Here is a 16,947-nt window from a genome sequence, read left to right as displayed (position 1 = left end):
TTTGATAGGTATTATTGTTGATTCAATAGTGCTATGAGTCTGATTTATCTTTTCTCCATGAAAAGATAAATATATATTTAAATATAATGCTTTCTCTTTATCCTTGATATTCTATAATTACACTGTGATTTTTTAGGTTTGAATTTCACCAAATTTTCTATGTTGCCATAGCAAGCCTTCGAGATAACAGAATAATGTCTGATCTTTGTCAGAGGAGACTAGGGGTTCATTGGAAAGGCATTGTCTGAGGCAGAAAAGAGAAGAATAAGTCAAAAGGTAAAAGAAAGTTGTACAATGAAGTGGTTATGAATGGAAAATTGTCTCTATTAAGGGACTGGAAGACAATGCAGTTAAGATGGCAGTGAGACCCAGATTGGCCCATGGATTCAACTCAGTCTCTATAAAAATCTTAGTTCGTTTCTTTGTAGATATTGACAAGTTGATTTTAAAATTCAGGTAATTCAGCAGACTCACAATATCCAAAATAGTCTTGAAAACGAAGAACAAAGTTGGAGAACTCACACTTTCTGATTTCAAAATGTATGACCAAGCTACAGTAATCAAGACGGTGCAGTACTTGCAGAATGATAGATTCAAGAGAAGAGAATTGAGGATCAGGAAATAAAACTTTCGATTTACTTTGCTGTATCCCTGGAGCTAGCATGGCATGGTGGATCAACTATACTCCAATAAAAATTTTCTTAAAACCCCAATTCATAGTCAGTTGATTTTGACAGGGTGTCAAGACAATTCAATGGGGAAAGAATAGTCTTCCCAGCAAGTGACGCCAGGACAATTAGATATCTATATGCAAAATCATAAAGCTGGACTTCTATCTCACACTATATATAAAAATGAACTCAAAACAGATAAAGTCCTAAATGTTAGAGCTAAAACTATAAACTCTTAGAGGAAAACATAGATGTAAATCTTCTTGACATTGGATTAGCCAATAGCGTCTTAGATATGACACAAAAAGTACAAGCACCAAAAGAAAAAATATATAAACTGGACATCATCAAAATTAAAAACCTTTGTGCTTCTAAGAACACCATCAAGAAAGTAAAAAGACAATCCACAAAATGGGAAAATTTAAAAAAAATCACACATCTGATAAAGGACTTGTATCTAGAATATATATGAAAACTCCTACAATTCAATAACAATAAATAACAATTAAAGATGGGCAAAGGATCTGAATAGACTTTTCTTCATGCAAATGAACAATAAGCACATGAAAAAATGCTGAACATCTTAGCCATCAGAATACACAAATCAAAACAATAATGAGATACCCACTACACTCACAAGGATAACTGTAATTAAAGAGACAGATAATCATAACAGAGAGGACGTGGAAAGATTGAAACCCTCATATGCTGCTGGTGGGAATGGAAAATGGTTCAGCCACTGTGGAGGATACTCTGGCAGTTCCTTAAAAGCTTAAACATAGAGTTACCAGTTATCATATGACCCAGCAATTCTACTCTTAGATACATACCTAGGAGAAATGAAAACGTATGTTTCACACAATAACTTGTACATGAATGCTCATAGCAGCAATTATTCATAATAGCTACAAGTGGAACAACTCAAATATCCATCATCAATGAGTGTATAAACAAAATATGGTATATGTACAATGGAATGTGTGCATGCCAAGTCACTTCAGTTGTGTCCGACTTTTTGCGACCCTATGGACTGTAGCCCACCAGGCTCCTCTGTCCATGGGATTTTCCAGGCAAGAATACTGTAGTGGGTTGTCATGCCACTCCAGGGGATCTTCCCAACCCAAGGACTGAACCTGTGGCTCCTGCAGATTCTTTACCACTGAGTCATGGAGGAAGCCCACAATGGAATATTACTTGGCAAAAAAAAGGAATGAGTGCTGATACATGCTACAACTTGAATGAACTTTTAGAACATTATACTACAGGAAAGAAGTCAGTCACAAATGACCACATATTGTAGGAATCCACTTATATTAACCCAGAATAGGCAAATTCATAGAGACAGAAACTGGTTTGGTGATTGCCTAGATCTGAGGGGGCTGGAAAGAAGTGGCAACTGACTGTTAGCTGACTGCAGGAGTTCTTTTTGGGGGGGGGTGATTAAAATGTTCTAAAATGGATTGTGACGATAGTGGCAAAACCCTGAAGGTGCTAAAAACCACGGATGCATACACTTAAAGTGGATGAGCTGCATGGCATATGAATTATACCCTGATAAAGCTGTTATTATAAAAAAAGACTATGAAGGGTCATACCTTGGGAAGCCAGCATGACACCAAGTCCCAGAGGAAAGCATGAGGCTGAGAATGGGGAGTAAGGCGGGAAGACTGGAGCCACGTAGACAAAGAAACAGAGCCAGAGATGATGAGAAGCTGGGGCTGGAGCTAACCAACGGTGAAGACTAAAGTTCACTGTTATTTGGGGCTGGTCATTTGGTATGTGGGTGGTCAGCTCAACTGAAATAGATCCTGAATTTCTCAGTGTATCAGCAGCCTAATTCTGGGGCTTGTGGTCCTTCTCTTCCTTGCTAACAATCCATATTGCAGATTCTCCCTACTCTTGTTTTCTTAGAGATGGAGGAGAAGCTGACCTGCTTCTCCATAGGCTACTAAATATCTTTTGGTGGCAACAGCACTAGAAGCAGGAGTAGAACTAGAAACTGTAATAATAGCCCACACCGAAGAGTTACTATGTGCCAGGCATAGTTCCAAAGTGCTTTACACTGTTGACTCATTTAATTCCTCATAACAAGCCCATGACATTAGTAATATCATTATCCTTATTTTACCAATGAGAAAACTGAGGCACAGGACAGTTAGGTATCTTGCCCCAGGTCAGATGCCCCGTGAGTGGAAGGTATTATTTTGGAGTGTTAGTTGGGGTAACTTGGTGGAGCACATCCACCTTCAATCAAGTCACCCCACTGGAATAAAAACAACTGTGGTCTCTTGGTTGCCTAGCTCAGCACACAGGGTTTTGGACACACCTGTACTCCAGGAAGGCAAGGTTGGTGTGCGAACCTTGATTCCCGCCAGAGGTCCCACAACCTCCTTCCATTTCCAGGGAGTGTCAGTTAGAAAAAAAGAAGGAATTTCCTGGCAGTCCAGTGGTTAAGATTCGGCACTTCCAGTGCAGGGGGTGTGGGTTCAATCCCTTGTCAGGGAACTAAGATCCCACCTACCTTCCAACAAGGCCAAACATTTAAAAAAAAAGAAAAAGAAAAAAGGAGGACAGAAATAAACAAGGCCTCTATGGCCAATTCAAAGCCCTGGATCTAGAAGCAGGGCAGAGAACCTACCTAGAACACTCACTCACTCAGTCCAGCATTTGCCACGTGACCTCTTACTGCATGGGCAGGGGCTGGGAATACAGAGGAAGGGAAACAGGGGCTCTGTGTTGGAGGAACTCCAAGGCATGGTTCACTGCAATTACCTTCACATATTGGGGGCGGCCCTTCAAACTGCAGGTAAGTTCCGAGCTTGCAGGTCAGGATTTCATTCCCCACTAAGGTAAAGCCAGGGAGGCACCGGTAGCGTACGATGTCACCTGTCAAGGAAAGACCAATATGGGATTTCCTGGAGAAGACTGGGCAGGGCTGATTGGCACCCCTTAGTACCCACCTGAACCCACTTCCAGGCAAGATGATCAGTGGTGGGGTGTGTTCCTTGGAGTGAATAACTAGCTCATCTCCAATCAAATGACACAGATGACCACAGCTCCCCTCTCGCAGCTCAGCCTTGCTGAGCCTAAGAATGGTCCACATTCCAGGAACTTTTTATAGTGTCCTCTATGGACTTATTTAAAAAAACATCCTGACTTGAATCATGGAAGAAAATCTCTTTTCTAGCTCCTCTGGCTATGTATGGCTGAAAGAGTGAATGTATTTTGAGTGAACCTCAGCTGACAGAATATCAACCCTTTTGCCTTGAGTCTATTGTCTCTCTTCATGGACAGGAGAGAGAGATGAGCCCCACTGGCCAGAACTGCCCCCCGCCCCCCAACCCCGCCGCCCCACCCCTCCTCCCCAGCCCAGTCCTTGCTGGTGTGGGAGATGTTACCTATGTTGAATTCTTCATTCTCTGTGACAACTTCAGCATTGGGGAGGATGGTGGGAGGAGGGCATTTGGTGAGTGGATAAGCTGAAATGACAAAAGCAGACAAGTTGGTGTAAGAGCATCACTCTTGGGACACATGGTCATTCATTAGTTCAGTGCCTCATCTTCTCACTCCTCATCCATCCACACAGCAGATATTAACGAGTATTTATCTGTACACAGGAGAAAGTTAGCCAAGTACTATCTTGCTTATCTGCTGCCATCTTTTTGTTTGTTTGCTCTTGATGCAAAAACCAGGAACCAAATATCAAGACTGATGATAAACGAGAAAGCATATAAGAAGTTGGTGACAGGGCCCAGTGCTGAAAGGAGGGAAGAGAAGCATTACTGAACATCTCCTGTGTGTCACTATATTGTAGACCTGTCTAGTCAAAGATACAGTCTTTCCAGTAGTCATGTATGGATGTGAGAGTTGGACCATAAAGAAGGCTGAGTGCCGAAGAATTGATGCTTTAGAATTGTGATGCTGGAGAAGATTCTTGAGAGTCCCTTGGACTGCAAGGAGATTAAACCAGTCAATCCTAAAGGAAATCAACCCTGAATATTCATTGGAAGGACTGATGTTCAAGCTCCAATAATTTGGCCACCTGATGTGAAGAGCTGACTCACTGGAAACGACCGTGATGCTGGGAAAAATTGAGGGCAAGAGGAGAAGGGGGTGGCAAGGATGAGACGGTTAGCTAGCATCACCAACTCAATGGATGTGAACCTGAGCAAACTCTGGGAGATAGTGAAGGATAGGGAAGCCTGGCAGGCTGCAGTCCATGGGGTCCCAAAAAGTTGGACACGACTTAGTGATGGAACAACAGCAACTGTATCTCAGGCACTTTCATGCTCTGTCACCTTGAATTTTCACAATAGCAGATTCCCCTGTGAGGTGTTCTCACTCTACTTGTGAGGAAGTTGAGAGTCAGAAAGGTTCAGTTACTTCTCTAGGGTCACACAGGAAGTAAGTGGCACAGGCGGGGGTTGAGCCCAGGTCTGGCTGCTCTCACATCCCGTGTTCTTTCCACTAGTCACCATCGAAATGTGTGTGTGGTCTAGGTGAGGGCCAGCAAGGCCGCTTATTTCTCTTTTGACCTTGGGCCAAGTGCTGTGGCTTCAGCGGATTTTCTAAGCCGACAACCACCTCCCTCTGGGCGGAGCCTGGCCTATGCATGGGGTGTCACTGAGGCCAAGTTCAGCATGGGCTGTAACTAGGCTGCCTTTCGTCATCTGGCACAGAGGTGAGTACTGAGTGTGTTAGTTAGCTGCTGTTGCCACCACTGTTGCTGTTATCATCTCTGAAGTCACTTCAGCTCCTGCTGTGTTTTGAAAAATAGTACTCTCTCTCTCTTTTTTTTTTTTTTAAATTTGCCGCTGGCACCACGTGTGTGCTCAGACACTCAGCTGTGTCCGACTCTTTGCGACCCCATGGACTGTAGCCCATGCAGCTCTTCTGCCCCTGGGATTTACACTGCATCATAAACATCAAAGGCGCTATGCAAACATTTTGGCTTGAGACTGAAACCCAGGCAGAAATACAGACTAAATATGAAAGATATGGCAAGAAAGTGCTGGGGACACTGCTAGGTGGGGGTTCACCCTTCATGGTGAACGTCACTCTGGGATAACATCACTCAGAAACACGAGTTCCAGATGCTCACACGGCATTCTGACATTCTACCAATGCAAAAGTAAACAGACAGTCCCTGCCTTACAGAACTTAGCACCGGCCGAGGCAACAGTCACCAATTTTTGGTGGTCCCAGTGCGGGGACATGGGTTTGATCCCTGGTCCAGGAAGATTCCACATGCTTCGGAGCAACTAGGTAAGTGCAAAACAACTAATGACTGAGCCTGAGTGCTACAACTACTGAAGCCTGGGTGTCCCAGAGCCCAGGGCTCTCCCACGAGAGAAGCCACCATAGTGAGAAGCCCGCACCCTCAACAAACAGTAGCCCCTGCTCACGGCAACTAGGGAAACAGAGCCAGCAATGAAGACCCTGTGCAGCCAAAAAAAAAAAAGAAGCTATTAATTTTAATCCTCGTCAACTCGACAGACAACTACCACTTCTTTTCTTTTAGTTGGCATTTGACAGCTAGCTAGGCTAAACATTTTTTCACATATTAATGGACTATTTGCATTTTTATTTTTAACTCTCTGTTCATGTCCTTCGCCTCTATTTTTCCCGACAAATTTGAAAAACTCTATGTATATTCAGATTGATCTTTGCCTATTAAGTATATTTCTCAATTTATCATTTGCTCCTGATTTGTTTATGGCACTCTTCTGGTGTGTACAAGCATTCAATTTTTATTTAGCCAGTTCTCAATGTTTTCCTTTGTAGAATTTTTTAAAAATTGATACCTTCCATTCTCAGCCTCATGCTTACCTTTAAAACATACCTTCTAAAACTTTCTAAGACACACTTCACTTTCCCAGGGGGGGGAAAATTGTTAAAAGAAATCTCTGCCTAAGCACAGTCTGGGTATTTTATAGTTTGTGGTTATGGTTTGATAGGTGATTTCCCATTACATTTTAAAAATTAATCTTTTAAAATTAAAAATTTCTGCTCAATGAAGAAAGCTGGTGGAATACTGAAAAACAATAAAACAATAATTCTCCAAGTCCCACCACCTGGGTATAACCATTGCTAGCATTTTAGTGTATGACTTTGGATCTCTTACAGACAACTCTCCTCCCCCGACACACACACACTGGATTAGCCATGTTACGACTGCAGAACTCGAGGGCAGGGGGACATTCAAAGCTCCTCTGTTTCCTTTTGTCTTCATCCCCTTTTTCCCCTGGGGAGTGAGGCACTGACACGGCTTAGTCTCCAGGACATGTGAATATGCTAATAGGCGGGCAGAGCCCTCAGCTCCAGCAGTAGCCATTGTGGGCCATTCTCTGTACATGGAATTCTTTCCCATTGACTCTCTGGATACGTTCCTCCTTGGGTTGAATTGGCCTTACCTCTGATGTTTTTTGGGGTTTCCCAGGTGGCTCAGTGCTAAAGAATCAGCCTGCTAATGCAGGAGATCCAAGAGACTTGGGTTCGATCCCTAGGTTGGGAAGACCCTGTGGAGTAGGAAATGGCAACCTGCTCCGGTATTCTTGCCTGGAAAATTCTGTGGACAGAGGAGCCTGCTGGACTATAGTCCATGGGGTCACAAAGAGCTGGACACGACTGAGCAACTGAGCATGCACACTGAAGCTTTTAAAGCCAGATTAGCTTAGGGAAAAACTTGGCTCATGTGGTTCAGTTCAGGTTACCTGATGACTCTGGGCTCTGCACTTGGATTTGGGGTCCAAGCTCAGCTGATATTAAAATGCTTTCCCTTGCCATTGTTCCTTGTATATATCTCTTTCTCAAGAAAGTCACAAAGATGGGATGGCTGTGATCTACGTTAGGGATCCATAATCATTGCATCCTTTGGCTATACCACCATCTGAAAGTGTTAGGAAAGTGTCAGTTGCCTAGCCATGTCTGAATCTTTGCAACCCCATGAACTGTAGTCCACCAGGCTCTTCTGTCCACGGGATTCTCCAGGCAAGAATACTGGAGTGTGTAGCCATTCCCTTCTCCAGGGGATCTTCCTGATCCAGGAATTGAAACACAGGTCTCCTGAATTGCAGGCAGATTCTTTACCAACCAAGCCATCAGCGAAGTCCACCATCATCTGAGCCTTCCCTCCAAAAAAATCACATGCTTTTTTAAAATCAAACAATAGAAAATAAACATTTCTCTTAATCAGTGATTGTATTCCACATGAATGACTTTTAATGGCTGTATTTTCCTCCATTTGCATGTATGTGTCATAATCTGTACAGCCAATCTCCTATTCTTTCACATTTGGATTGTTTCTAATTTACCTGCTACAAATACACAAATTTTTGCAGAGTTCTCAGAACTAGGATTGGTGGGTCCTAGATAATTGTTAATTAGGAACCCTGGGTGTAAGTAACACAAATCAGCTCAGGGTAGAAGAAGCCTCTCAAAAGAACAGTGAACCCAAGGGTGACTTTGTAGCCAGAGTTCATAAAGGTAGAGGACAACTGTAGGGCCACCAGGAACCCAGGAAACTTTCCTCTGTGTCTGTCTCACTGGTTCTCCTTCTGCACGTAGGATTTTTCTATTTCTCAGTCTCTGTGGACGGAAGAAGACAGACAATCCACTGCACTTGGGATTTATATCTTCCCTCTTCAGGAGACAAGTCCAGGTAGAAACAGAATCTCTCAGGTTCAATCTCGAGTTCCCAAGAGAGAGCATCTGATTTAAACGCTGCTGGAATCAGGGCAGGTGCCTACCTTTAGTTTCAGTTACCATTCCTGGGGTTGGGGGCGCATGTGGAGGGGAGTCATAATGTACAAATACAGCCGACAGACGCCCATGTGTGTGGGGAAGTTAAGGAGAGCATTCTGAGCTGTGTCAGTTCACTTCAGTTCAGTTTAGTCACTCAGTCGTGTCCGACTCTTTGCGACCCCATGAATCGCAGCACGCCAGGCCTCCCTGTCCATCACCAACTCCCGGAGTTCACTCAAACTCATGCCCATCGAGTCGGTGATTCCATCCAGCCATCTCATCCTCTGTCGTCCCCTTCTCCTCCTGCCCTCAATCCCTCCCAGCATCAGGGTCTTTTCCAATGAGTCAACTCTTCGCATGAGGTGGCCAAAGTACTGGAGTTTCAGCTTCAGCATCAGTCCTTCCAATGAACACCCAGGACTGATCTCCTTCAGTATGGACTGGTTGGATCTCCGTTCCTGGGATTGGGGGTGCAAGTGGAGAGGAGTCATGATGTACAAATACAGCCGACAGATGCCCACGTGTGTGGGGAAGTTAAGGAGAGTATTCTGAGCTGTGTAGATACCTGAAAATGTCTTGACTGTGATTAGTCACATTGTGTTAATCTTTTGATACGTGTTCTCAGACTTCCCACCCCTAAGTGGGCTGCTCTCTGCAACCTTCACAAGAGGATTATCATTTTTAAAGGATCATTACAGATTATCCTTTAATATGAAAGAATCCACTTTTTCTATTGAATGCTTTTGCTTTGAATTCTTTTCTTTGATTGTTATTGTTGTGGTTATAAAATATATCACCAGCCAGCTTTTATTTTAAAGCTGTCACATCGTCTTAGTTGTATTCCTGCTAAGGAAAACTCTATTATGAAATCTAGTTATATTGTATGTAGCCTAATATAAGAGTGTTTGTGTTTTTAATAGGGAGTTGGGCTTTCATAAATTTGTATTTGTCATAATAATTGAACTTTTTAAAATGTGTGATTATTCTGTGTTTTCCATAGCTTTGTTTCTATACAGTTCCCTTTGTTTTCTTCCTTTTATCTGTGAATTATGCTTTGCTTCATTTTTTTCTTTTAGCAATTTGAAAGTACTGTAGTTAAGTTTTAATTTATTGGTGGCTAAAATCAATATATCAATATACTTGGAATCCTTCTTTTTCTAATTATAAAATCAATAATTGAATAATATCTTTTGATTCCTCTACCATGGAAGATGAAGACATTTAATTTTTCCTCTCCCTCTTCTAAATAGTTGGGCAGTTGTTAATATGAAATGATTATTTTTAAACTTCTAAGAATGAATTGTATTTGGATTGTTTTGAATCTGTATTTTCAATTATTATTAGATCTAAATCTGTGATTAGTCAATTCATCCCATTTTATCTTTTCTTTTATACAGTTTCTCTATAGAGTTATTTATAGTTACCTCTGTATTGAGTTATTTGTTCATCCTTTGTTGGGTAGCTCTTTCCTCGAGTTAACAATTCAAACTGAGGTTTTGGTTGATACTCATTTTAAGCTCTTGGATATCTGCAAATGACTGTCTCTTGCTGCATATGTGAAGCTCCCAACTATTTTTTTTTCTTGAACAACTCTAAAAATCCCTCCTTCATTTTCTGGAATCGAATGCCCCACATAATCTGAGAATTGTTGATTTTGGCTTCTTGTAGTTAGTTTGTTCAGCCTGGGTTCCAGTAGCTTTCTTTTACCCTTCACCCTTATAAACTGGAAAGCTTGCCAGGCTGTTTTTGATTTCTCTTGGTACACAGTGAACTCTTTATCCTATATGCACAGATTTTTCCTTAATCTCAGAAGAGTTTTATTTTATTATTTCTATTCCATCCATCAGGTTCTTCTCCTCAGAAATGCTTCTTATCAGTATGTTGGTTCTTTGGCCACTGGATCTCTTTATTTACCATCTTCTCCTTTATTATTTTCAAGTCCTTGTCCTTTTCTCTCTTCATGTGGAGCTTTTCTGGTTTGGCCTCCACATCTCTGAATTGTTTTTCTATAGCATCAATTCTGCTCTTTGCTGGTTCGTATGCCAATTTAAAGTGTGCAATTGCATTTCTTTAAAACCTTTGTTTTTTATGGCTGGCTCCCCTCATAAATAAAACTTTTAATTTGTAGCAATCACAAAGGTGTAGGAAAAGTTGGAATTATAGTATCAAAACTTTTTCCATGAACCAATTGGAAGTTAAATTGCCAACATGATATCCCATAACCACAGACTACTTCAGTGTGTATTTCCTATAAATAAGCACATTCTCCCACACAATCACAATACAAGCACCAAAGGAGGAAATTAACACTGATATGTTACTGCCATCTAATCCTTACATTCCATTCAATTTCTCCCACTTGTCTTAATAAAGTCCTTAATAGCTAATGCATCCAGTTCAGAAACATGCATTGCATTTCGTTGTCATGGTTCTTAGTCTCCTTTAGACCAAAACAGTTCTAAAGTCTTGCCTTGACCTTCCTTGACTTTTACACTTTTGAAAATTATACACCAGCTAACTTCTAGTATGTAACACTGTATTACATTACCCTCAGTTTAGGTTTGTCTGATTCCTCACGATTAGATTCAGGTTGTGGATCTTTACAAGGAAGTGATGCTGGGTTCTTCTCATTGTATCCTATCAGGTGGGGCATGATTTCCCCTTTTATTAATCTCTCAGCCAGATTAACTCTCGTTTGGAGTCCACATTACCTAGACTATTATGCTAGAAGCAGATGCTTTCTAAAATATACTATTTCCCAAGCTGTATGTTTCCAAGGGCATTTTTCTCTGCAATTCAAATCCTATTTTGTCATTTTTGAAAATACTGTAGCATATTGTCATATAAGTCTCCTTAAGGTACTTTTCTTTTTGGTTCTTCTATGAAAAGAAATTTATTTAGGGCTAATGTTTGCCTATAAAAAGGCAAATATTCTTTCCCCCACTCCATTCCCAATTTCTACTCTTTGCAAGTCTGGCTCCTTCCTTTCTTTTAGCTCTTGTCTCAAATACCACCTCTTAAGACATGTTTCGCTCAATTATTCTACATGAAGTAGATTCTCTATGCTTTTGTTTGCTATCTTATCTGTTTCTTTCATAGCATGTATTACAAATCACAAAGATTTTATTTGTCTAAACTTGCTTGTTCCCTCTCTTCCTGGGGAAAGAAAACTGTAAGGGGAACAGACATTTCAGAGAGCAGGAAGCACACACAGTCAATGATGATAAGAAAGAATGCTTATCCTCATCATCAACAGAAAAGTGAAATGCTATTCACCAGGTTGGCAAAAATTTAAAGTCCAGTAAAACCCAGTGTTTGCAAGAATGTAGTGCGATAGAAGCTCTATCTCCATGACAAGGAAGAGTGGGAGCTGTTAAAACTACTTTGTGAGGTCAATTTGGCCTTATCTGGTAAAACTGAGCGGAGAAGGCAATGGCACCCCACTCCAATACTCTTGCCTGGAAAATTCCATGGACGGAGGAGCCTGGTAGGCTGCAGTCTATGGGGTCGCTAAGAGTCGGACACGACTGAACGACTTCACTTTTACTTTTCACTTTCATGCATTTGAGAAGGAAATGGCAACCCACTCCAGTATTCTTGCCTGGAGAATCCCCCGGGGACGAGGGAGCCTGGTGGGCTGCCGTCTATGGGGTCACACAGAGTGGGACACGACTGAAGTGACTTAGCAGCAGCAGTAAAACTGAGCATGTGAATACTTACAACCTCTCAATTCCACACAGGCATGTACCCTAGAGAAACTCTTTCTCATAAGAAGGAATGTGCAACAATGCTCATATTGTTTGAAATACAGTAATTTAAATGCCTATTAAGAGTAGACTAGATAAAGCACTATTTTCACACAATGAGATACTAGACAGCATTGAAAAGTGAACCTAATCTAGTCACAAGCATCAGCATGAATTTCCAAAGCTTAATTTTGAATGAAGAAAAGCAGGTCACAGAAGAACACTTACTGAACAATTCTACTTACATAACAGAAAAACCACACTAAATGAAACAATATATATTTTTGGAGACATACACCTATGGAGTAAAATCATAATGAAAAGCAATGAAAGATTAGCAGAACACTTAGCAAAATTCATAACCCTGATTAACTCTGGGGCGTTGGGCAGGGGGCATATTGGAAGTGGTGCACGGGGCTTCAAGAGCACTGGTGGTCTTTTTCGCAGGCTCAGCTGTGGGTGTTCATCTTATTTTTCTTCCTCAAATATACACATGTATGTTCCACACTTTTTACATTTTGCTAATATTCTACAATTTATCAAAAGCCCAATGAGTGGGTGGAAGATGCCTTCTTGTTCACTTGGCCCCTTGCAAAGAGCATCTCCCACTCGAACCTGCTGGCCTGCGTTAATCCTCTCACCAAGGCCCTTGCCGGCTCCTCTGGCCCGTAAAGCCTTGGGCTGAGCTGGCACTGAAGGGTCTCATGTCTCATCTGGGGGCATCAGGGGCAGAATGGCCAGGACATACAGAGGAGCAAGAGATGTCCTGAGCAGACTTACTCAGGAGAACTCGGGAACAGGTGCTGGGCCTCCCACCTGTGTCTGGACCAGGTGGGGATGAGAGACAAGAGCAGGGATAAGAAATCTGGCTTTAGGAGGTGGTGACTTCATACTGATCCTGTTACTCTCCAAACACAATAATAACAATGATCATGACAATGATGATGATGATGATTATTAAAACTGCCACTTATTGAGTAACTTTGCTTTAGATACACAAATTTTATTTCTTAATTGACTTTTTTGAGATCATTGTAGATTCACATGCAATTGTAAGAAATAATACAAAGAGATCTCATGTATTGTTTACCCAGTGATTCCTAATAGAAAACATCTTGCAAAACTATGGTATAATATCACAGGTGGGGTATTGACCTTGATACCATCAAGATGCAGAACATTTCCATCACTGTAAGGATCCCTCATGCCGCTCTTTTATAGTAAACACATCTGCTTCCTTCCCATCCCTAACCCCTCCTTAGCCATGGCAATGACGAATCTGTCCTCCTTTTCCGTAATTTTTCAAATTTCAAAAATGTTGTCCAAAATTATATATGACTCAAGAATCATAGAATGATGTTGCTGTTCAGTTGCCAAGTTGTGCTGTGACCCCATGGACTGCAGCACACCAGGCTTCTCTGTCCTTCACAGTCTCCTAGAGTTTGCCCAAGTTCATGTCCATTGGTGACGCTATCCAACCATCTCATCCTCTGTCGCCCTCTTCTCCTTCTGCCTTCAATCTTTCCTAGCATCAGGGTCTTTTCCAATGAGTCAAGTATTCGCACAAGAGATCAAATTGCCAACACTGAATGAAATTTAACAATAAAAAGGAACAAAGTCCTGTTACATGTAACCATCTCATGAGATGGTTAGATAGCATCACTGACTCAATGGACATGAATCTGTGTAAACTCCAAGAGATAATGAAGGATAGGGAAGCCTGGCATGCTGTAGTCCATGGGGTCGTGGAACCGGACACAACTCAGTGACTGAACAACAATTATTACATGTAATAACTTGGATTACTCTCCAGAGGATTATATTGAGTGAAGGAAAGACTATCTCCAAACATTACACATTACTGAGTATCTTTAATACTCTCTGCTTAGAGCTAAGCATTCCCCTGCATGGGTTCATTTAACTCTGTGAGATTAGGCACTGATATGATTCCCATCTTGTGGGTAATGAAGTTGAGGCTCAGGAAAGTCAAAGGACAGCCTCAAGGTCACGCAGCTAATATATGGCAGAGGTTTGAACCCAAGTCTACGATGCTGGAGTCCACACTCTATCAGTCTGTGCACAAGTCCCATGGAGTCAAAATAACAGAGGCTTCAAAACTGGGGTCCTGGGGCCTCCCTGGTGGTCCAGTGGTTAAGAATTCACCTGTCAACACAGGGGACATGGGTTCAATCTGTGCTCTGGGAAGATCCCACATGCGGAGGAGCAACTAAGCCTGTTCATCATGACTACTGAATCAGCAATGAAGACTAAGACAAAAACAAAACAAAAACAGAAACCTCGGGTGAGAGGTGTGCCCAGCCAGAGGGGTGTGGGTACGAAGGCAGACCGAGAGGGCAGGTCTCATCACCATGTCATGCTCAGCCGGGCCAACACTCCTGGGAATGGTGACTGGAGCTGCCTATGCTCTCAACTGTGTTACTTCAGTCTCTTTCTGCCTCAACATCACTACCCCTCCCGAGGACTTGGGGCTGAATGCATTCAAATTTCTATAAATACACGTGTGAGGTGTTAACACCATGTGGTCTCACCGAACAGCCAGCACAGAGCTGCAAGGGTTGGGTTCTCCTCCCAGTTCTAGCTGTGTGATTCTGGGCAAGCCCTCCTGCCTTCCTTGGCCCTTGTTTCCTAGTTTATAAAGTGGGGGTAATAATAGCTGCCTTACTAACTCACAGGTTTCTTAGAGGTCATGCACTCCAAGCCCTTTGTTCTGCAGGTGAAGAAGCATCTAGGGAGAGACCTACAGAGGTCAGACACTTGGCCTGAGGTGGAGCCAGGAATAAAGTCAAGCCTTCCCGATTTCCAGTTCATGCAGATGTAATGTTCTGCAAATCGTAAACACGGGGGCTTATTTCATGGCTGGGCAGAAGCCCACAGAGAACTTTCTATAAGTTTTCCTAAGCTGTGTCCACTGTAATAAAAATGAGGAAATACCTGGGACCATAATCTTGGACTTCTATGAGAAAATAGGCTGCTGATAAGGACAGACACACCTTGCATTGTTTATGCTCCTGTACTTGAATTTTCCCCAACTTCCTTTGTGCACAGTACTTCCTATGGGGTCAACAGAGGCTCTAGATACCTTTGGAGTGGGACCATTCTCTAGAACGTACTGAGGGATGAGGTGGGGCACAGGTAAATGGATAACCCAACGAGGGAGCTGATGTGAAAGATGAGTAAGAAGACTAACCCTGCTGCCTCTGAACTTGAACTTGGCACCAAGGATCAGCCTTGTGGGCTTCTCCACCCTACTGGTGTGGCAGTGAAGGAAAACTCACATTTATGGAGCCCTGTGCTGGGAGCTCTCCCATCGCTACAGCTGAAGTCTCAGAACCCTGAGGACACTGAAGGCTTCCCTGGTGGCTCAGATGGTAAAGAATCTGCCTGCAATGCAGGAGACCTGGATTCAGTCCCGGGAAGATTCCTCAGGAGAAGGGAATGCCTACCCACTCCAATGTTCTTGCCTGGAGAATCCCATGGACAGAGGAGCCTGGTGGGCTATAGTCTATGAAGTAGCAAAGAGTCAGACACGACTGAGCGACTAACCCTTTTTCCTGAGGACACTGATGTGGAGAAGCTATGTCACTCATTCCAAAACCCCACACTGGCAAATGCAGGAGCCAGGAGGCAAGCCCCGCCTGGACTGAAAAGTCTGGCCCTCCCGTCCTCCCTGGACCAGGCTTTCATACTGACCAGAGAAGGCTATGGCGAAGATCCCGCCCATGGCTGCCTCGTGGTGGAACTTGAGCAGGACCTGGTTGGATGAGCTGTGCATTGTCTTCTTGGCAAAGCTCCGGCTGAAGGATCCAAGCTGTGGGACTGTCTTCTGTGGCCCATCCCTGCAAGAGGAAAGAAGATCCTGAATGTCATGTGTCATCATGCCTGCCTGTTCTAGCTGGTGCATCAGTGGCCTTCAGTGAGCAAAGAGACACCCATGTTGCCCTCCTGGGCCCAAGGATTTCTTCCCTGGAATTTTATCTAGTCCCTTCCATCTGATCTCAGCCATTGTCTGGAAACTCAGTGAGAAATCCATTCAGGGCAGTCAGGTGACAGTTATCCAGCTCTGGGAATTTTGAGAACAGAATCCTACTATCTCCTGCTGATTCCCAGAAGCTCCAAACAAAGGAATTTTTAAAAGATATCTTTGTTCAGAGATTCAGCAGTTTGGAAAAAACTGTCTAGGAAACTGTACTAATCAACTAGTAATTCACATTCTCATTTTAAAATTAACACAAGAAACTCTAACTATATAACTCAGAGCTGAGCCATCCAGCTTGGTAACTACGAGGCTACACGTGACTATTTACATTTAAATTATTTGGAATTTAATCAATTAAAAAAATCAGCTCCTCAGTCACTCTAGTCACATTCAAGTGCTTGATGGCCACATGTAGAGGGGGGCTATCATATTGGACTGCACAAATATGGAACGTTTCCATCACTGCAGACAGTTCTGCGGTCACCACTAGCTCAGCATGAGATACCAGTGGGACTTCATAAAATACCACTGCACAGCTCTTCCCTTAGTCTGGATAGCTTATCTGGTAAATGCAGAATTTTGGTTTGGACTCTGGAAACACTGAGAAAAGTCTGCTCATTGATCCAGATTCCCACACTCATTGGTATTTTGGCTGACCCCCAGCAGAACTCCAGGTGGGGAACCACACTGCCCTGCCAGTCCTTTCCCATCAAGGAGTCAAAAAGGCTAACGGAAGTTGAGTTCTTATGCCACTATGTTTATCTGAGACCCAGGAGGCTGACAGCCATTT

General features: G+C 42.8%; 1 protein-coding gene across 1 annotated transcript in view; it reads right to left on the bottom strand.

The window, feature by feature from the left end:
- Positions 1-16,947, bottom strand: part of CSMD2 (CUB and Sushi multiple domains 2) — a 676,035-nt gene that overhangs the window by 74,736 nt on the left and 584,352 nt on the right. Inside the window, 3 exon segments of the mRNA XM_061120111.1 lie at positions 3,444-3,557; positions 4,070-4,150; positions 15,872-16,017. Of these exon segments, the coding sequence (XP_060976094.1) occupies positions 3,444-3,557; positions 4,070-4,150; positions 15,872-16,017 (341 nt within the window).

Source organism: Dama dama, chromosome 20 (assembly GCF_033118175.1).
Source record: "Dama dama isolate Ldn47 chromosome 20, ASM3311817v1, whole genome shotgun sequence".
In the NCBI taxonomy this organism is placed as follows: domain Eukaryota; kingdom Metazoa; phylum Chordata; class Mammalia; order Artiodactyla; family Cervidae; genus Dama; species Dama dama.
Note: the sequence above shows the minus strand (reverse complement) of the source record. Positions and strands in the feature narration are given on the sequence as shown.